We start from the raw sequence: 22,352 nt of genomic DNA, 5'->3' as shown, positions 1-22,352 counted from the left end.
TGTGTTTATTCATTGAACCCCTCTCCCTCCTAAGTTTACTCCTTTCCCCTTCCAGCAGGTCAAAAAGCAAAACAATACAGTATAAAAAAAACCAATCATTTTGTGTATATATATATATGTATGTATGTATATTTATGTATAAATATACACACATATATACATGTATATATGAAAAAAGGGGCAAAAGAAAAGGAAAAGGTGGCAGGGAGAAAAAGAAGGTTAAGAAAATCCTGTGATGAAGCTCCCCAATACTGTCTTGGTTCAACGCTTATTTTTGAGTTGCTCCTGGCTGGTTTCTGATGAGAATGCGCTCTGGATTCATGAAACATTGTGCTCCCACTACAACCATCTCCTTCCCCACACCCTCCCCTCCGGGCTGTGTTCAGCTGCACGGACAGAAGTTGCCAAGGGATAAGGTTTCACTCCCAACAATTTGCAACCTCTTTTCAGCCCAGACTCTGCAATCCCATAACTGAGCAGATCTCTCTTGTGGAGCACCAAAAAAGAAAAAGAGAGGGGGAAAAAAAAAACCAGGCGTGCACTGGGGAGGTGTCTGGGGAGAAGTGGGGGAGAAACCCACTTCCTGAAGGGAGAGGGGAGGCTGGGAACCTCAAACAGGACTGGTCCTTGGACAGTCTACATCGGTTGCCTTCCGTCAACAAGTGTCCGCAGAGCACAGAAGGTGAAGCCGTGGCTGACATGTTAACTTTTCGGGATAATTCCTGGTAGCAGAGCGGAAACAAGTGGTGTCGTCAGAAACACAGAGAGAGCATGAACAGAACAAGAAACAAATCAAAAGAAAACAAAAGAAAAAAAAATAAAAAACCCAAAAAATCAGGAAGGAGAAAAAAAGCAAAACATTCAAAAAAAGGGAGGAAAAAAACCAATCGAAAAACCACAACCCAAGATCTGGTGAACTGGGTTTGTCATCTGTGCTACCTTTTCTTTTCTTTCTTTTCATTCTTTCATTCATTTGTTTTTGTGTTTGTTTCTGAGATATATATTATATATCATATATAAATATATATATGTATATATATACAGTCATTCCTTCATACAAAATTTGTCTATAGACAGTTTTGTACTGTTGTGGCAAGGTATATACATCCTTCTAGTTTAGAGGCTAGCTTGCTAAGGAATATTCTTTCATTCTTTCTTGCTTTTTGTTTTTGTTTTTTTCTAAGTTATTTAATTTTTTATGTGTTTATTTAAGGTTGGTCTTGTAGGCCGACTGATGAGACCATCTTTGCCTTGTCTTTGCCAGCAGGGTACTTATTGTCTCCTCTAGACCCATAGTCATTAGAACCGGAATCGCTCCGCTTGCTGTTTGCGCTATGCTTGGTTGGCGTGCCGGGGGGATGGCTCACCTGCCCGTTCTTCTCGTCTGAAAAAAGTTGTTTAATTACGTCAAAGAAGTTACTCAATGGGCTGCCTGGGTACACAAAACAGAGGAGACAAAAAAAGAAAGAAAGAAAGAAAGGAAGAAAGAAAGAAAGGAAAAAAAAAAAAAACCAAAAACAAAAAACGAGAGGGAAAGAGAGAAAAAGAGGAGAGAAAGAGAGAGAACAAACAAACAAATGAACAATGGGGTTTTTAACGAGAAGAACATGATGAGGAGATCCAGAGCCACGTGCGTGGGGGTGTGTGGGGGATGAAGACAATGAGCAGGAAGAGGAAGAGTGTTTAGGATGGGACACCTACAGAAATAAAGAGGCTGGGAGCATAAAGCACCTAGGGGGAAGGTCCTGGTTTTCTCCTGAGTGGGGGAGCACTGCTGTCTCACCTAGCAGGAGGTCACGGTACCATGTGGCTGAAATAGTTCAGTCTATTACTTGGAGTCACTTGGCCACTCCGCACTGAAATGTCAGTTAATGTAATGCTGGATATAGGCAAATCCCATCTTACTGCTGCTGTTACAAACACGGGGCATTTGATGTGGTCACCAACCAGTGCTTTGCTTTGCAGCCTCGCTAAGTTCTCTGGATACACCAGATATTAGGCTTTCTTTGCTTACATTTTATTTCTTTCTGAGCATCTCCTTGCTCACCTTTCATCACTGAAGCTTAAAGCACCTGAGTATTCCAAGCATTTAAAAAATGAGGTATGGCTGACATGAGTATTGCTATCTGCCTGCGTGGTTTGTGGCGTGTGCTTACAAGCTTCTAAGTACCTTCAGATCCTTCTTACAGCTGATACCTGGAAATGAAGATGCTGAATGCGCTGTGGAAACAGGCTGTTACACATCTATTTCTGAGATCTACCATGGTTAAGAACTACTTTTTCATTGTCCTGAATTTATGTTCTCTCTACAATACAGCCTCCATGATACCAGTAAAGTCAGGAGCCAGAGAGGAGTGTAGGGTTGAATGCTAGTAGAACAAGTATCTCACATGGCCAGCCACTAGAGCAGGTTGCAGGTTATGAGCATGGGCTGAACACTGTGCACATGAATACAATCTTTCATGCCATTTGGGCCTCCAGGCAGCAGGGTTGTATCCTATTAATGTAGTTCTGTGTCAGAGAATATGTGGAAGGTCATACCTGAGGAAGAGCTCTGGGGTGATACAGAGGGAAAGGGAGCAGCTGCTACCAGAGAGGTAGTTTTTTGCATGCATTTATTTTAATTTTCTTGGATTGGAGAATTAATCCTGATCAGGCATAAGAGGAGTCACACTAAATTCTCTGAGCATGGATATTGAAGGTGTTTTTTATCTAATGTACGCCATGGGGGTTATACCTGTTCATGACCATTAAAACCCCATGATGCTTTTCTCATTATCGGGACTGTTGGCTCCATTGTTCTAACAAATATAAATCACCTAAGTCCCACCTACACAGTTTCATTCTCAAGTTCCCAGAAGGAACAGCTTCTTGTATCTGCCTTCCAATGTGGCGGTATGCTGTGAAGAGTGGAGCTTTTCGTCCCTGAGAACATTCAGTTGGGAGCAAAGGGGTTTCTTCATAGCAGATACTCTATTTATCCACAGTTGGTGAACACTGGTGGCTTGGTAATATATTTCCCTTCACTTTCATTACAAACATAACTGGTTACTACATCAGGCAAGTTGTAACTTGTTTTGTTACTTGGCACAGCAACTTGTCTGAAGAGTTTGTTGAGTGCTTTCTTACTCTGTAATGGAAAATGCTATGGACATCAACTGCTCTTATACAAAGAAAGAGGAAATACATAGTATTTGTGCCCTGCAGAATTGAATTTGTTACTCTTTTATGCCTGCCCTGTACTAACCAGGTAGTTGCCACTTTCTTCTGCATGTTAATGGACAGTGAGAAAAATCAAATGGCTGGCATATACAGTGATGGATCTCAGTCTTATTAATCAAATTATTTCCTTGTCTTTCTCTACTTGCCACTTTCTGGATAACTTACTGCTGGTCCTGGTTCAGTCCTTGCATTCAGTTACACCAATGCCACAAGCAAATAGTTGTTACTTTCTGGAAGGGCATCATTCACCTAAATACCTGAAGCCTTAGAGAAGGGCCCAAACAACCAACCAGGCAAAGCACATATCTCAATTTCTGGCTAAGAAGGGAAGGGCTATCAAACTCTCAGTCATTTTCAGGGTCAGATCTCCATAAGCTCTACCTGCTTCCTTCCACATGCATGCAAATGCTTTGAATGGGGGATATCTGTTCCACATCTATGACTTCTATTTCGGAAGTTTCCCTAAGTCTCCCTAAAACTGTTCTAGGTTTGTGGGTACATGTTCTGCTCAGACTCATTTCTATCTGCTCAGACTAATTTCTAATTTTCTTAGGTGGATATTCTTTTTCAATGAAAAGGAAGAAAAAAAGAAAGCAAACACTCAGCCTTGAATGCAGGAGTGTGGGCAGATCAGGTTCTTAAGTGGCTTTGGACCCCTCATCTTCATAAGCAAATGGAGTCAGCAGAGAGAATGAAAAAGAGCACTAAAAAAAATGCTGGAGAGGGAAAGACTGCTAGGTTGGGAGAAAAGGGAAGGGGAGTATTGCTAGTTACTCAGCTGAGCAGTTTATTCAACAAGCTTAGAGGGAAAGAAGAGGGCAGACTAAGCAGGGCTCTGCAGGAATTGGGGAACTTTTTGTTTTCATGTAGACAGGAACAGTAAAGAAAAGTACAACTTGCAAGAACGAAGCAATAAAACATTTAAAAAAATATATATCTTGTATTTGCTGAGTCTTGGTACAGGATTTTTAATCATCCTATTAAAATATGCAGCCCCTGTTTCATCCACCCTTTCTCCTCCCCATGCCCTACCAGCTTTCAAGTGCCTGGAGATTTATTGCAGCAAAAGTATTTAACAGTCTACTTTTCTTTGCCTGTGTCACTACTGGATTCCTTAAAATCAGCATTTTCAGTTAAAATTTTAATGGGAGGTAAGAAATCCTTAGGGATATTTAAAGAGAGCTACTGAAATATAAAATAGGCCATTTCATTAACCCTTTCCTTCCTTTGCCTCTTTTAGTATCTGGACTTTTAATTAAATACTAGCTAATTTCTCCTATCCTGCAGTCAAGAAAGAACTGATCATACACCAAGCAATACAGACAGTCATTGCATTGATATTGTGTACATGATGGCTTGTTAGCCTGTTCTTGGGCTGGTCTAGATGCTAGTCTTTGGATGGACAAGAGTTCTTATGTTTTTGCCTGGAGATATGTAAACATGGGCCAGCTATGCTGGAAGCATGAAAATGGTGGGTGGTGTTTCTCTTCTTGCTTCTTACTTTCTTCTGGACTTACGCATCCAGTAAAACAAGACTTGAAAATGCAGGGATGATAGATTAGAATAGCTTTTTCATCAGTCTTGCACTCCTAGCATTCAGTGCAATATGTGTCATAAGCTCTTACACCTCTAAGTCCATCTGGGCCCTCAAAAAGGCTGCCTCTCTTATTTCAAAAAGTGAGAAGACATCATATTCCCTCTGGACAAGGATGAAGGCTTGGTTCACTGATTCTTCAAAACTTCCCTGGTGTTTCATGCATCTGTAACTAAGGTTTTCTTTCCCATTGAGAGTAAATATTCATCAACACAGAGCAAAGAAGGCATGAAGGGTAACAAGGGTGAGAAACCATGGGAAGGATCAGAGGCAGGAGGGGAGGTTCAAAGCATAAGGTTTACATCTATTAGGAGGAGATGGGTATGTGCATTTTGGAGTTAGACCAAGGAGCTGTATGCTGCAAGATGGGGAACAGGAATGGGTTTGAAAACAAGCGCTGAAGCCTATGAAAGGGTTGTGTGTTAAAAGGGGTGCTAGAGCACTATCATGGCCAAATATCATGAAAGAAGTAAAAACTGTGAATGCATTTGAACAGAACGAAGAAACAGGGCTGGAGACAGATACAAAAATGTGAAAGGAAGCTGGGCATGTGGCTTGTACCAAACTTCATTTTACCTCCTATTCTTAGGAAGCCTGTCTGACATTGACTAGCCCCAGTGGTGTCACAGGTTTGAGAATAAAGTGCAAGTGAAGAAGCCACGTAGGAGAGGAAAGAGAAAATAAGGTGATTCATTCACTCCAGGCACCAGAATTAACACCAGGAAAGGATGCACCTTGCAAAGCCCCTGACCTGACCTTGCAAAGACCCTCAGAGTCCTCCATGGAAAATAACAGGAGGTGGTGAACAAGCAGCTTCACGGCAGGCCTGAAGGTTTCAGTCACTGATTAGAGCCTGCTGTTTTGTAATATTTTAAGACAGCCAGGTAAGAACTTGGTCCTCTTTTCATGGCAGCAAATGGCAACGTTCCCATTGACTTAATGGAAGCAAACCCTGAAGCACTTCTCCTGTGAAACCATCTCTTTCAAGTCTATGTATTTTTAATGCACTAATCCTTGTGGTGCTGAACACAAAGTTGCACAAAACTAATACGGCATCTGTGGAACCCAGTCTATAGGATTATTCTCTGCCTTTCCTTTCTATATAGCCTGAGAAATTTTGGGTTTCTGCATATTTAGCTTAAGCTTTTGGAGAAAGTGAATGGGAAAAAGTGGTGTCACTGGAAACCGAGACACCCTTTATCTATCTGACTTCTCATATTCCTTTCCTTGTTGCTTCCACATCCTTTCTGCCTGTTTTCTGCCTGCATCTACTACTGAGGTTTTCTTCCTATACTCATTCCTTTCTCTTTAACCCTTGTCTTTTTCATCCCTAGCCTGCTACGTATTTTGATGGCAGCTGTAGTTTCAGCAACTCATGTAACAAAAATCCAACTTCTTTCACATAAAGCATTGAAGCACTCTCTTGATGGGTGGTAATCCATTCCCTTTCAAACCCATTTTGCTACTTTGACAGAGTTCTAGCCCTCTTTGTTAAGGCTAGTCATTTTTTGCCCATTTGCTTGGTTTCTATTAGCAGAATCCCTTCTGTCTTCAAAACTGGAAGACTTAAAATACAGAACCCACTCCAAGAGCATACACAGTGAAAGGGATGACAGAAAGATAAAAGTGTCCTATCCTCTTTGTTTAGTTGTAATACTACATAGGTGTCTTCCTCCAGACTAAAGAGCCCTTAGCCTAGGCATTGTACAAATACAAATCAGAGAGATGCCTTGAGAAGCTTACTGACTACTGAAGAAGGCTACAGAAAGAATTTTTTGCTCCTTCAGGGGCTGGATGTATGAGGCTTCCCTCTAGACTGGAGGAGGGTGACAGGAAGACCATTGCAATATCTTGCTGGGGGCCATAACACAAAACCTCCTTCTAGTCTATGAACGTATCCTAAACCACTTGAAGTGAGCTGAAGAAACTGCAGAAATCCCAAGATGGGTACTTGTCTAAAACACAGTAAGTCAGGAAAGCAGTTCAAGAGACATGGATATGGCTTTTACTGGATTTATAAATTATCACAACAAATGGACTAGAACAAGTTTTCCCATTTATTCCTCTCCCTCTCCTCCCCCAAGTTAGTTACCTAGTGGGACAGCTGTTTTGATTCCATTTCAGTTTAGGACTAGAAAATGGAGACAGACAGTCCACAGAACAACTCCAGTTTCTTAGCAGGACACCTGAATTGCAATTGGGAAAGGTGACTTCCAAAGGCAACAGCAGAGATTATTTTCCAGAGTCCTTAGACTCTTCAAGTAAAAATACCAACTGAAAGAAAGAACTTGAGGAGACAGACTGGTGGGAGGAACTACTCAGATTATAACACATTGTTAGCACAAGTGCTGCCAGCAGAAAGTGGGAACTTTCAGTTGCTACACACCTGGGCAGATCTGAATGACCACCCTGACATTCAAATGCTCCATAACCTATCCTTGCTTTCAAGGATACTCCCTAAAACATTCCATCTCCTCTGCAGGAGGGTGACCCAATATTTGTGACTTGACAGATGCACCCAGATGGCCATTCTGCCTCTATCTTTGCACATTTTCCCTCTCTCCTCTCATACACACAGAGAGAAGCTGACATCCAGTTCAGCCTCTCCTGTCACAAACAATATAACTGAGACAACTCTTGGGTAATCAGAGAATGGTGAACAGAGGCAGGAAAGACCTGAATAGATGAGGCATATTTCCTTGCTGCTACTTTCTGCAGAGCTAAGGGATAAGTAATTAATCAGAAAACAAATGTGTCTGCTACTCATGAATAGCTCTGGCCAATCCAGCACCACCACATAACATTCAAAAAAGAAGACATGATGACAGAGGAGAGAATCATACATTCGTTTGGACAGCTGGTGGCACTGAAAGAGCAGGCAAGGATAGTTGTGGGATGAATAGATGCCAGATTCTGTTCTGGATTCATGCTGTTCTATCAAACTGGCTGGTAAAGGACTCAGCCCAAGAATTCTTTCTATTTGCCTGTTCTTTTACAAGGATCTGCCTGCACAAGTGTACGCTGAGAGGAGAAGCTGCCGACCCACGCTCATAAAGCCACAGCATATGATAGTATTGCTACTACCTATTCTCTTAGAGACCTCTACTGCTTCATTCAATTTTTTTGTCTATACATATGTCAGAAATGTATTGGCACTTAATAATATGATTTTGTCCTTTCCTGACAGATGGATATTTACATACGATATTTACATATGATCTTACGGGTTTCAAGTTCTGTGACCAGTTCTTAAGGAGAGAAACAACCTGTATATGCTAGCAAAATGTTGCCTCCTCATTTCCTCTGAATCAATCCCTTCAAAATGTGATTTAATCTTCCAGGAAGGCCATCTCAAATTTAGCTTAGTGCAGCAAGCAAATATTCACATAAAGTATCCTACGCACTGCCTGCCATAAATAAAGTACTGTGATCCTAACTAAGAGAGGGATGCCTGTGTTTTCTGTGTTAGGTATTATTACAGAGAAAGAAGAAAAGATCTTGTATTGGACAGTAAAAATCTAGCCATAGCTGTCAAAACAGGATCTGACATATACCAAATAGTTCAATACATCTGGATTCTTCTTTAGTGCCAAGTTGCTATTTTTGTTGTTACCACCTTCTACAGTGCATGAGTCACAAATTGGAAAAGAAATGTCACCCCAACACAACACCTGAATGAAGACATATGACTATAGTGTGGGGGGAGTCAGCCCTCCATTGAGACAGCAAAGGATACCAGTAGAATGGATAGCTGGCAAACCTGTATTGAACTCTTTGGAAAATCTGATTTATCTTACTTATCATGATCTACCCATTAGGACTGAATATGTCATCTTTCGTGTGGGTCTTCTTTTTGTCTCTCACAATTTAGACAGAAGTATCAGCCATGCTCAGACAGACCAGTAGCCAGCATGTTTTTCAGAAACTCTATTAAAAAAAAGTATTATTCTGACTACATCACAGTGTCACAGTGGTGAGAAGAACCTTTCAGCTGGGAGGGCAGCACAGGTTGTTTTCTCCATGTTTCTGCCATCAGTTCTGATTTTATGAATGCAAACCACCAACCTCCTCTTGCATCAAATAACTACTTTGTGAGAGCAGGACTACTCTTATTAATGCCAATATGGTTCAGGATCACTTCCAAAACACAAAATCCAGGTATTTGTTGCTGCTAATAACACCAAGTCTCTAAGTACCTTGGGGTACAACTGACATGGGCTTGCATTTGTATGAATCAAACTATGATTGCAAGGAGCTATGAAGAGAAGCCTTTAGTGCAGTACAATTGCTCTGTGTGCACAAAAGGTGATTAGCCAGGGGGACAAGGTCAGATGGCTCTGAATAGGAAGCTATGTCACCTCCTAAATACTGGAAGCAAGAGATTTAAGTGAGATATATTGAAAAGATACGAAAGGCCAGTTTTCATATCTTTTCATATTTGCTGTGCTTCTCCTTTAATCGGATCACTTTGGTGATAGCTACTGATACATACAAGGATCTGTAAAGTTTGTTTTTCAACTCTGGTGTCAGGAATCAAGGTTTTGAATTGTAAGCTGCAACACAGGATACTTGAGAATAAACACAAGGTCTTCTGGCCAGCTTGTTGCTGCAGGGTTATAGTCTAAGACTTTGCAGGAACGTGTTTGTGCAGTGCCTAATGCAACAGCATGATTTGACTGGAGTTGCATCAGTTATATATATATATATATATAGTTCCTCTTCTTATCATCACGCAGCTCCCTGAAGTGCCACTGATGTAACTGAGTGTCAGGAGGAACGGAAAACAAGAAGCAAAGATTGCCTTACTTGGAAATAAAATTCAGGCCCAGACAGGTACAGTGTGGTGACTGGAAAATTTACAGGCTCCCTGGTTTTTCTCAGGAGGTAAATTAAGAATAAGGCAGGTCTTTCAGAGCTTTCTGCCAGCAGCCAGCACCTTGGCAAAACGTACTTACTAAGGACTCCAAAAAACTGGGGATGGCTGAGAAGGGGAGCTATCAGAGGCTATACACCAGCTTTACTACTGAGTCAATCACCCAGGGAGATTCGCAGCTCACTATTTGAAGGACTTGAAGTCATTAAATTTTGTAAAGACAGACTCGTCTGAATAAGGACTACTGAAATGCCACCATGGGCTTCAGGTGGCTGCAGAAGAGCTCCAGATTAATGGCTCCAGATCGAATGAGCTCAATCTACAATTATACTTTCTAATTCCCAGCTTTGTCGTTGAAGCTGGAGGGCTTTCCAGTTTGCGTATTATCTTGATTTTCTGATTTTTTATGTAAAGGCTCTGCAGAACCTATTAGAATCTTATTGTCAATTATACAACCTATTCAGTGAGATAGACATAAATACCAGATTAGATAGTAGTAAACAGTTCTCTCCATCCAGCCTCAAAAGAAACAGAATCCAGCTTGTTCTTTTATAGCTGTGTTGACTTTATAAGGCTTAACTGCAGTACATAAAAAGGTAAAGCTTATTTGTCACTAAACTGACTGGGTTCTGAATATACATAAAGAATAGATCTGCTAAGTCAGAAGGTATCACTCCTGAAGGCAATTTTCAGGTTACAGCTGCATTTTAAATGTAAAGGTTTTAATTTTTACAAGGTAAATTTAATCTTATGAACAGATATTAAAGACTTGATAGAAATCAGTTTAGTTTTTCTGACAACAGAAATGTCCACTGCCCTGCTGAAACTGTTGGAAAGATAAAATCAAATACTCCACACCAATGTGCATTTCAGCTTTAGTATGAGCCAAATTATTTTCTTCTGTTGTGAAATAATAAGAGTTGGCAGTTTTCTAGTGTGCACAGGTAGGGTTTACAGAGCTGCTACATTATTTGGATATTAGCAGCTCCTATGTCATACCTCTGCTGTTCAACATTAACTTGTTTTTCAGTGCCAGTGGCTATATGCAAAATACTTCTCAGATTGATGACCACTGCAGAAGAAGAGATAACATTTAAGGGACTAAATAAATTTGCCTCGCTGTTAATTACAATACTCAATGGTTTATAGTGGGTGAAAAGATATTCCTTATTCCCACCGGGGCTTTCACACGGCTGAGCCAGGCGTTAAAGCATCTGATTAGCTCTTCCTGCTCCAGTGTTAACTCTTCTGAAAAAAGGCCCCCTGAGATTAAAACCCCCACATAGTATAGTTTTTCTTACACTATTTGTTATTACTACGTGAACAATATGTTAACTTCACTGAGGGTACCCTGTTCTCAAAATCATAGAAGACAGTTTGCCAATAATAGGGTAAATGCATCGTTCCTTTTCACTCCCCTCTCTAAACTGTGGGTGAGGTATCCTGCACATGAAATAGCTTTTCACTCCCGTAGGAGGGTGGAATTCAGCATGGTGCAGTCACCACTGCTCATGTTGTATGTGAGTACATCAATAAGAATGTGTTTTAAAGAAAGCAGCGCCATTAAACTCCATACATATACATATATGTATATATATGTGTTCTGCCTGTGCTGTAGCTGTCACAAAATAGTCTTCCTGCTGACCTTCAGCTTGTTCTCATTGTCCCTTGTTGGATTGATGCTGACACTGTAACAGCTGGAGGGACTGCCTGAACTGGGAGTGAGCAAGAATGCTCTCTATCTAGAGAACACAGAGTACTGGCTGGTTATCTGTGTACCTCAATTAACTTCCAAGCAATCAGAAGAATCAGCATTTCAGTATTTTCATATGATGTGAATGCCAGATCCAGGCAAGAAACAAAGGGAGAAGAGGGATTTGCTGTCTGATGCCTTCAGGGTGAAGCTGGAGGTCTGCCTACAACTTAAATGAGTCTTCATGAGGAGATCCGAAATGGTGTAACCCATAAAACTCTAACAAGAAATCGAATGAGTTCCCTTCAGAGCAAAGGAGAAACTCCCACCAACAAAACTGCAACTTAGGGGAAAGAGATCATCTGAAACACAGGAAACAGGCCAAATTTTATCTCAGTCACATATGCTAAACCTAATAGCATCTCCACTGTGACAACCTTCTTTTGTTGTTACAGACTCCACAACAACTCCAGAACAACTTTCCTCAGTTTACAGAGAGATGATGCAGGAGCTGCCGGGCCAGCTGGAGAACGGTACTATCGCAGTTATTGTTTCCTCAACAGCTTGTGTCCCCTTTCACAGAGATGTCTGAATTCAACCTAGGTACCAGAATGAAAATCTAAAGAGAACAGAGTTCTCTTGTACAGAACCTTTCTGTGCAAGATATAAGTAATAAGACAAAACCCTCTCTTAAAGTATTTGGGTATTTCCACTACTGTATTTGGAGGAGTCAGTAGGGGCACAGGTAATGAAAGAAAGAATACATTCCAAGTGTGGATAGAGAGGAGGGAAGGCAAGGGACAAGTTAATCAAAATTCACAGAACCCCAAGCAAGTTGAGCTGCAAGTTTTGCAGAAAACTGTATTTTTTCTCATTCTTAGCAAAATTCTGAATCTGCAGTAGGTTCCAGCTTAGAGATACAACATCCTTCCCCAAGACCAGGCTGCAACTGTGACAATTTACACTAGCTAAGTGCCTGACAGATATATGTAGTGTGTCTTATGGAAGATTTAAAAGGGTCTTACCCCAAGGATATATGGGGAAGAAGGGAGTGGATGCAAACCAGAATTAAATAATATAGCAATCCTGTCTCAATAAAGAGCAGGAAACCAAGGGAGACAGCAGTTACAAGGGCAGCATTCAGCTTCACTGCAGAAAAAGGACTGAAGAATCATGAATCAAAGGCAGCAAGTAAACATAAGGGGGGGGGGGGTGAGGGAGAAAAAGAAAATCACTGTCCCAGGTTAGAGGGAGGGAGGGAATCTCAAGTGCAACACCACACACTTGTGCTATGAAGTGGAAAGCGGCGGTGGAGCCTGTGCATCTGTGCATGGAGGAGGAGGAACTAAGGGGTATATGCTTGTGCCCACCAGGTTAAGTGAAAGACATAGTGGGCTGTTACAGGGTGGGTAGTCTTGAAGAGAGCATGGGAGAGCAGGGATAGGGATGGGGAGGAGGAGGAAGGGACAGGACGGCGCATTATTATGTTGCTCAGCAGGGGCTGGGGAAGGAGAAAAGGCAGAAGGGAAGGAAGTTCTTACCACATTTGGAAAGTCTGCCAGTCATCAACTCCATACAGTTAGTGGTGTCTGGATCATAGAACGGAAAGAGGAGGGAGGGAGGGAAAAACATAAAAAAAGGTTTCCATACCTCTGTGCATAAAGTAGTAACTTAGCACATTATTACCTGAAGCAGGAAACATATACACATCTTGGTCTTTACGCAACCCAAGACAAATTCTGCCACCCACTGTATGCCAGTGCAAACCTAGCTCTGTGACTAAGTGTGGACACTACTTTAGTACCACTGCTTCTACTCATCTCTTTATTATAGCTGTATGGATTTATGAGATGTGGGAAATATTCTGACGCCACATTAGCACTAAAATACACTGAACATACTGTTTCACTTGGTCAGCTTTACAAGTTAGCCTGCAATAGCCAGGAAATGCTCAGCCAGCTGATTTATGTACATCAAAAACCTCAAGAGAGGGAGGAAATCACTACTGTGCTATTGCATAAGCAATGAGAAGGCTACTTACACAGCTCAAAACCATCTTTTAGACCCCAAAGGATAATGTCCAAGTTCTGAACATAACTCTGCCTCTCATTCACCTGTAGTCTCTTACCCCTTGTGCTTTCAATGCCACTATTCGCAGGCAATTGAACTATTGAACTATTGAATTACTTCTGGTAGGGGTGGCAGAATCTGGCCCTAAGACATTCCTGTCCACTTTGTGTATAGCTCCCATTGCCACAGCTGCTGAGTGCTTCTTACTCAGGTGCAATAAGCAGAAGGAGCTCTACATGCCAGCTTTAAAGCAGAAAGGACCAGCCCAGCTGGATATTTTCATGTGGAACCTGCTAGCAAGCCAGATCTGCTGCTGTCAGCCAGGATCCCCTTGCATTTGAGATCTAAGTCATTGCATCCACGAGTGCTGGAAAATGCAGAGCACTCACTGCTGAGCAAGTGGCTAGCAGTTAAAGCACTCAGTTCAGTCTCAGATGTCCTCTTGCTTGGCCTTTTGCCGAACACTTGGGTTTTCAAGAAATGGGCTTCCTGGAAACATGCACACATATGCTGAAAGTCAACTCTAACTACTCCCTATCTGCTGAAAAGTCTACAGGACAGAGGGATGAATAATTTCGTGGTATCCCTTCACTTACATACTGAGAAAAGTAATTTCAAAAAAGGGGGAAGGGTATGCTGGGTATGCTTCTGTAAGCTGAACCCATGCTAGAAGAGCATGGATGTGTATGTCTTCTGATGCAGCCATGTGTGTGCTGCACAGATCATCCAGGAAAGCATGGAGTAGAAAGGGCAGGTGCTCGGTCCAGTGACACTGGTCAAAGCATCTAAGCAGCAGCTATATACTCTCCACAGGAAGGTGGAGGTCAATGGGAGATGACACCCATGGAAGATTTCTCAGAAAGGCACAAGACTGAGAAGGAAAAAGGGGAAAAAGTAAGGAGGTGAAGGAGAAGAGAGCATTCAAGAAGTGGACAAGGTATCAGAGGTGTCAGGGAGGCCAGGAGTCCACCTGCCTTTGAAATTCTTCGGCTAGCCTGACTGAGTGAAGGCAGGTTACACTCCCAAAACACACTGATCCCTTAAGATGCCTAAAAGGTTTAAGAATTGCCTACAGCTGCCTATTGAGGCAACGACTAGAAGTCACAGTCATAAGTCTGTATTATTATTTTTCTTTAATAAGTTGGAGAAGTTTGTGGTCTCAAGCATTTTTGTGGTTCCAGTCAGCCTCTGAGTAAACTTCTTGTTACACAGCGTAATACAGATCTGTAGTGGCAGAGCTCAAAGCATTCACCCAATTATTAGCAGAACTTATGCTTTGAAAAAAACACATAAAAGCAAGTCTCAAATATGACTGAAAGATTGTTTCTGACTCTCACCTCCAACACCTGAAATCTTCCCCTCAAGCATAACTAGTCATCTGGAAACAAAAAAGTAGCATTTGGAAAATGTAGGTAAGCATTGTGGCTAGTTTGCTAGGAGTCTCCTGAAACTGGTTTCTGTTTCCTTGTTAATTTTAACAAATTAAAAATAGCCACATTTCCTTAAGTTAATATTCCCGAACACTGTCTTTTTTCTAAGTCACTTGCAGTCAGCATAGCTCTTCTTAGTATTTCAGCTCAATAAGTCGACATACATTAATTGTATGATCAGAATACAAAATGACAGATCTACAACAGGAAAAAGGATTGTAACACAAGCTTTTTGGCAGCATAATGTCTTGGGCTCTGTACCCTATTTTGTTGCTAAATACCTAAATTTACAGGTTATAGAATTGGCTTAGATGGATAGGAAAAAACTCAAGCCCTTTTTCGAAATACATGACCATGGAAAATATCAAAGGAAGACTAAAAAAACCTTCTTATATGTCTTTCTTAAAACTTTCATGCATAACTATAATTGGCATTCTCTATATGGCCATGTCCAGTCCCAGAAACTGTACAGGATTTTATTTTTTAGTGTCTTTCCAAGACATGATCAGGTTGTTTTCCCCCTGTTCCTAAGGCAAATCAGACATGAGCACACCAGAAACAGTAGCTCATATCGCATCGCTTGAAAGACTACCAGAATTAATATGCCTTCAGCTTCTCTGCTATAATTACTTTAGCACTGCTTTCATTTCTATCATATTGTAACATCTGCTTTAGTAAATACTCTGTACGATAAAATATTTCATCATTTTGAAGTAGAATTTTCACCCTAATTAGAAATCCTTAGATTCTTGGCAGCCAGCATCTGCTCCCAGATAATAAACCATAACCCAGTGACTGTGGGATCCAGGTATTACATGAGGTGAACAAAGCCAGGGTCCAAAGGCTTCTAGCTGTCGGAGAAGCATTGATGGGTCATGTAACTGCATTTTTAATGTATTCTGTTTAATTTTTTAATTAAAGCATAGTGGCAGTGTCAGATCTCAGTCCTTCTGATGATAAGGCAGTTCCTTATTTCTTAGAGATTGCTTGCAGTCATGCTTTGGATTTGACCAATGACTCCCAGTTCAGTTCATTAACAGATGGCAAATCCTTTGGTTAAAATAAGACCTTCCTTCAAAAGGCCAAACAACCTGAATCCATTTAAAAATTAGTGTTCTGCTGAATTTTCTTTCCTGGTTTTCTTTTTTCTGTAATTTCTCTGTTTCTATCCTACACAAATTTCACAATCAAGCTACCTGGCTTGTGATGCTTATGACATCTCTGAGACTAAGACTTGTCCCAGCCTAAGAAATCTCGCTTGAACAGCTGCTCTTGTGAGATCTCCAAATCCAGGGCTAGATACCAGAAAGTACTGAGCATCTCCTGCCAGATGCTCATAGTCCCCAGTAAACATTTCCATTGAGGGAGATGATGTCAAGGGACCCACCAATTCCTTTGGTCCAAGGCAGTTGTCATTCAGATTGGAATGCCCCAGTGTTTGGGTGCTTATCAAAATTCACTGTTCTCCTATCAAAACTCTGGAGAGCTTGGACTGTTTTTCTACATGCTTTATTTCAGGACTACTCAGTTAATTTTAATGAAGTCTGTTCAGTAATAACGCTAAAGCTGTTTAGCAAAAACCCAGTGCTCTGCAAATCCAACCAGGCATTACACGGTACATTTGTAAGTGGGAGCCATAATAGCAAGATGGAGTAATTGCCCCAGGTACTACAAAAACAGTAAGACATAAAGGATTGCACAAGATTGCAGGAAATAAGATAAAGCTGGGACCTGGATGAGCCCTGGATAAACTGCTTTGTGGTCTAATTATGAGCAGGCCTTTGCATAGCCTGTTTTGAGTCTGCAGCAGAAAGTTTACCTTGCAAAACACTTCATTTGCTCCTTACTCCCTTTTCTGTCTTGATGGTAAAATCATTTGCACATTTAGGAACTCTAAGTTTCTTGCTAATTTTTGTAGCAACCCATGGCTCTTGTAAACCATGAAGATGAACACCCCAAATTCACAGATCAATAGTCTAGGAAGTTTTTTGAGTCATGTGAACGTGTTTTGCTTTTTGAGATGTACACCAGCGCAGTAAGAGAGCTTCGGTGCATATAGAAAAGATGTGTACAATGAGCAAGAATTTGTACTTTTCAAAATACAAATTGTATTTTGAAGCTGGATATGGTCTCTAAACACTTGTTTCTGCTAATGAAAGGCATTTCCAGCAGTACCACTGAGATGCTCTGAACCTTAAGATGCGAATGGTTAATATCTGACATGAAGCCAATAAATATACTAAACAGAAAACCTATTACGAAGAAGTTATAAAGGCTATTTCAGTGTTGCTGATTGCCCAGAATATTGGAAAATTGGAAAAAATATAAGAATATGCAGCACCCCACACTTAAAACCAAATCCCAAAGAGGCAAGAAAATACTAAGGAAATAAAAACTGATAACCTGTGAATGATCACAGGTGGCTTTTGCATGTCCCTATTCACCAGCTGTTTCTAATACTCTTTTGTGCAAAGGCACTGGAGGAAAACAGGTTATGATTTAATGAAGAGTATTGGGCTGAAACAAAGGCACAAATCTGAGATATTTTCCTTCATGGACAGAGATCTTTTTATCCCACCAAAGGGCAGTCCTGCCCAGGGACTACCCAAGTAGAGATTTCTAAGCATAAAGCTCCTGGACGGGGCCATACATAGATGAGAGACAAGGCCAGCTGTTCTCATAGAAAGCTATGCTCACTCTTGGTCCAAAAGGGACTGTCCTTTCATGGCCTCACTGGGCTTAATGGATTTTGTGATACCAGTAACAAGACCACATGGGCAGTTATTTTGGTTCAGATCAAAGGCCAAAACTATCCAGTGCTGTGTCTCCATCAGCAGCCATACACAGACATGTAGGAGTGTAACAGTAGGCCAAGCATACAGAGCACTGCCTCACTCGCTCACCACTTCCAGGTCAGAGATCTCCTGAACCTGCTGTGGTTTCTGTTTAGCAATTCTCATGAAAACTTCACTTCCAGAGAGTTGAACAGTCTCCCTGTGAATAAGTACTCAGGGGAAGATGAGCATCTGCAAGCTCCTCACATTCAGAACCTGCTTCAGTGAAGAGTTCCAGAGGTCTTACATGACACGAAGATATGCCTTCCAATGTCTTTTTGGTACATGGCTTTCCACTACTTATATATGATGGCCTCTAGTTCTTTCATTGGGAAGAAAAATCAACCAATCACTCCCTATCTACTTGTTCTATGCCAGTCATGATTCTGTAGACTCTCAGCAGTTATACCACAAAGAATTTAATGTTCCAAAACATTAAGGTATAAGGCTGATAAGTTGCAGTGTATTTGGCCAAGTGGACAGTGGATTTTAGAAGTATTACATTTTGGGATAGATCTCATTTATTTACACACTTATTCGGGTAATGGAGGGAAGCTATTTTCCTGCTTCAGAGCATGCCATAAGAAATAAGCACAGGCAGTCTTAGGAAAGAAAAATGGAAATGAATGGAGGGATATCCGAGGGAAGGGAGATTATAAGGTGCTCAAGTGTGACACAGAAACACATCTGCCTAAATCAGGTACATATCAGGCTCACATACACACACATAGAGAGATGCATGGGCAACACAACATCTACAAACATTGTTGTGATCTGGAGGAAATGAGAAAGAGGAAAGTGCATTCTGAAACCCAGGCAAGCCGGCCTAGTGGGCTGGCATGTTGCATAACAGATCAAAGAGGGGCAGGAGAGAGAATGACTAGCAGTGCCATAAACTTATTAGGCCTTGCTGTTCTGCTTTATACTGTGTTCATTGCATCTTCCCTTTCTGCAGGTGTCATTTTACATGCATGCACCTTTCACAGATGGTTTTCATCATTCCACCTGTAATGTCCCACCTGAAATGGTTTTCATCATCCCACCTGAACTAAAAGGGAAGACAGAGGGTATGTCTGTGCACAATGAGCTAGGAAAAAAAATCTCTGGTGCTGGGCCAGTATTGCTGGTCAGAGCCAGCAGTATCCTCAGCACCACGGAGGAGGAGAGTCAAAGTGAACTGTGACCTGCTTGTGTTGCAGCAGTGGACTGCCTACAGAGTATTCCTGAACCATGAACCTGAATAGGAGTTCAACCACCACAATTCCTATTCCATGAGTCATTCATGGCTAGGGATATAGGAGAAGAAGAGAACCAGAGAAGACTTTGCCTTGTTTCTAGTGAGAAATGCTGAGTAATCCTGTGGCAATGTCTAAGAATCTCATGCATACATCTTCCCAACCACAGCCACCCAGGTAAGCAAGGTGGTGCATGTGAACTGTTGCTATCCCTGTATCCCTTTATTTCCCCTTTGTCTCTCACTAGCTGGGGATGTGAACCAGAGGGCCTCCCTACTTTGATGCATAAGTTGTCTCTTCTTGGTAACAATCCTTTTTTCCCCCCTTCCTGTTTGATTTTCCTTGTACTCTGTCCCAGCCTAAAATTTTCAGGTTGACTTGCTGATCAGGCGAGGTGTTATGATACAGGATAGTTTGGCACTCTGTCTCTTATGAGCTGTCTTGCCAGGATAACTCCCTGACCAAGGGAATTCTCTTTTGGAGTTTCAAGAGACCATTCATTTTGGTTTTGCTCCATGTGGAGTTCTCCATTCCACTCTGGCACTAAAGATCAGGCTGGGTGTTCCCTGCTAGAACATCATACTCTCATGTAGCTTTAGGCAGTAAAGAGATTCTGTGTCTGTAATATGATTTCTCCATTCCAGAACTGGAGCGAAACTGTAAGTTGGATACATTTCTCATGGAATACTTTGCCCTACACATCTCCCTGAGCCTCAGCCACAGGAATGTTTTTTTTTTATTCCTATTATAACAAGACTTTATTAGGGAGACATTCTGCTTCACGTGCAAGTGTGCAACAGGGTCCAAGTCTTCCTAGAGTCTCAGTACCTAGCACATACTAGGGTGAAAAAGTTAAAAGATCACCATGTTGTCTACTTTTTTAACAATCTTCTCCTCACCAGAAAGTAAGGGTACGCTTCTTTCCCTAAGAAAGAAGGAATGGTCAAACATCACACATGCAGCAGGGGTAATATGAAGTAGACTTGAAAGATGCATTTCTATCTAATTCCCCTCACCCCCTCTTGGTCTAGCATTTCTCAAGAGGAAGGACTGGCAGAAAATTCTGGCTTCTTCCTTGAGTTTGATTTAATGTCAGAATTCCAGAGAGCAAAATCCTGAATCAACTACAGTTCTAGTAACCTCACCTTTCCTGCTCCCTAACAGAATAACCCATGGGCTAAGCACCTTTGCAGTACAGCCTACAGAAGGTCAGGCAGTTCCGAAGGGCAAAAGCAAAGTGGAAAGTAGTATTTCCTGAACTGGGCATACTTTTCTGTCATTTAATAAGGAGTTACTTTATCTTCAGCTGTTAAAGCCACATTGTTAGATCAGAAGTATGTAACCCATATGTATAGTGAGCCAAGGACATCTGGGATTTAACTGCAGGATGCAATGCGAACTTCATTCCCCCACTTTTGTCTTGGGTTTGTTTACACAAAGAGTAAGCATAGATTTTGGCTCTTATGCACAATATTTAGTTACTAGCTTTTCATCATCATATAATGGGCAAATTCTTCCCACTCCTCCGGCCTTTGTCTTCCTGCAGCTTCTGCTCTCTGCCTTGCTCCTGTTTCTTTCCTGTATCTTCCTGCTTTTCCTCATTTTTCCTTCCTTGAAGCACTACCAATAGCTAAGCTTCTTTAGGTTTTCAATGTTCACCTTCTTCTTTGTTCTGTCCTTCTAAAGGACAGAAGAGTTACACTGGCATTTTTTTGTGTGTGTGTTACCACTAGTGTTCAGAGTGAACACTTGCTACATAATGGTGGGATGAGACCAGTTTCTCTATTATCAATTCAGGCTGCCTGCATATTCAGATTGATGTCATTTCACAGGGTCACACATGTAAGACTTTCTTTACCACCACGAGGAACTGAAATTTAGTTTAAAAACAGATAAAATATAGCTTCTGCAGGACCTTAGTATACGATTTGTGCTACCACAATACTGGGCCAAGAATTTGATCACACTACTGGGAACTTCTGAGCATATTACAAAGTTAGAAGTAGCTCTCAACTTTGTTCTAGGACCCTCTGAAGTTGGATTTTCTAAAGCATGCCTGAAGGGTTTGAAAATCAGGTATCTTCTAGAGCATGTCCCTGTTCTGGGAGATTTTAGAGCTGGAGAAAATCTGGAAAATCTATTGATGATGCAGCTTTTAATGGAGAAGTGGGCAAATGGCTCTTTGGGCGGGAGGAGGGCAAAAGCTGTTTGGGGAATGTGCTGGGAGCATTGGAGTGGGAATGAGAGAGGGAGGGGTAGGATGGGTGTGGGGAGTTACTGCTCTGTCTGAAAGGAGCTTGTTCCTTGCTGTAATCAGAGGGATTGCCTCCCTCAGCCTCCTGTTACTGAGAGGCATTTTACCTTCCTGTCCCTGCTGAAGCAAGGTGCTCAACAGTAGAAATTACTTACCTGATAACTGCTGCACTGAAGGCTGGTCATGTGTGCTTAACAACTGTGCCTGAATGGTTTCTACTACCCTCTTAAAACGACGGCTTGGACCTGTGAGGAGAGAAGAGGCACGAATGGCTGTGAAAGGAGTGGGAGCTGAATCCTCATACAACCTAGGCTGGAGGGGAAGGATCACAAGCATCTTCCCTTCAGTCTTGTCCCCAAGAGTGTACTGACAGTGTATCTGTCCTTCAGTCAAAAGCATGGTATTGAGAACTATTATGCAGTCCCCACATCAGTAAGAGGACTGTGGTGTGCTGGACTTAACAGGAGGAAGGATGGCTTCTCAGCTCCTTTTGTAAAGACAGAAAAAGTGGGTCTGCTTGTTTTTGACCCTTTGGTTGGTTTTAACCCCTGTGGGGGGTGTGTGACCATCCAGAAGAAAAAGGTGATTGCATGTTTCTGTCAGAAGGAGAAACCAGAGGCCTCACAGTGGCCAACTGAAACATTCAGACAGAGTAAACCAAAGAGACAGTACAGGGAGATACTTCAGATCCATTTTATCACTAATCCTGGTGGTGGCAATTTCACCTCTTTGGAAATCTCTTCCCCTCCCAGCATTTCCATCACTACCAACATAATTTTTGTTCCTGATGACCTCCTTGCCCCTGTCTGAATTTTCTCCTAAGATCAAGACAGTTATATTCTTTCCCCTGGCAGAGGTCTCTGCAGGTGTCTATATCAGCAAGGACAAAGCCAGCATGCATCCATTTTAGAACTTTGCTGTGGTTACCTGATAAGAGTGTGAAAGTGACAGAATAGATCCCATTCTCCTTCTGTGCCTCTCCCCCTTCTGTGTATGTTATGTCCACCTGGAACTTCACTGGCTTCTGGAAGACGGCAGGACCTCCTGTGGACTTATATTCTGCACGGAAACTTGTCTGTGAGATGACACTGTGACTGAGGCTTGGAATCTGAAACAGGTTGGTAGAAGGAAACAGTAGAACCAGAGC

General features: G+C 41.7%; 1 protein-coding gene across 8 annotated transcripts in view; it reads right to left on the bottom strand.

Moving 5' to 3' along the window:
* Positions 1-623: 623 nt before the first annotated feature.
* Positions 624-22,352, bottom strand: part of BRSK2 (BR serine/threonine kinase 2) — a 321,762-nt gene continuing 300,033 nt past the window's right edge. For 2 of the 8 annotated variants that reach the window (XM_065682708.1, XM_065682710.1), the window contains exons 18-21: positions 22,133-22,313; positions 21,361-21,450; positions 12,924-12,971; positions 631-1,384 (exon numbers count right to left, since the gene is read on the bottom strand). In XM_065682708.1, the coding sequence (XP_065538780.1) occupies positions 1,209-1,384; positions 12,924-12,971; positions 21,361-21,450; positions 22,133-22,313 (495 nt within the window). In that variant the 3' untranslated portion in view covers positions 631-1,208. Of the gene's footprint in view, positions 1,433-11,958; positions 12,002-12,923; positions 12,972-18,449; positions 19,877-21,360; positions 21,451-22,132; positions 22,314-22,352 lie in introns of those variants that run through there. The other 6 variants (XM_065682709.1, XM_065682711.1, XM_065682712.1 and 3 more) reach the window with 5 other exon arrangements.

The sequence above is a fragment of the Lathamus discolor genome, chromosome 6 (genome assembly GCF_037157495.1).
Source record: "Lathamus discolor isolate bLatDis1 chromosome 6, bLatDis1.hap1, whole genome shotgun sequence".
Classification (NCBI taxonomy): Eukaryota; Metazoa; Chordata; class Aves; order Psittaciformes; family Psittacidae; genus Lathamus; species Lathamus discolor.
The sequence above is the reverse complement of the archived record's forward strand: the minus strand, read 5'-3'. Positions and strand labels throughout refer to the sequence as shown.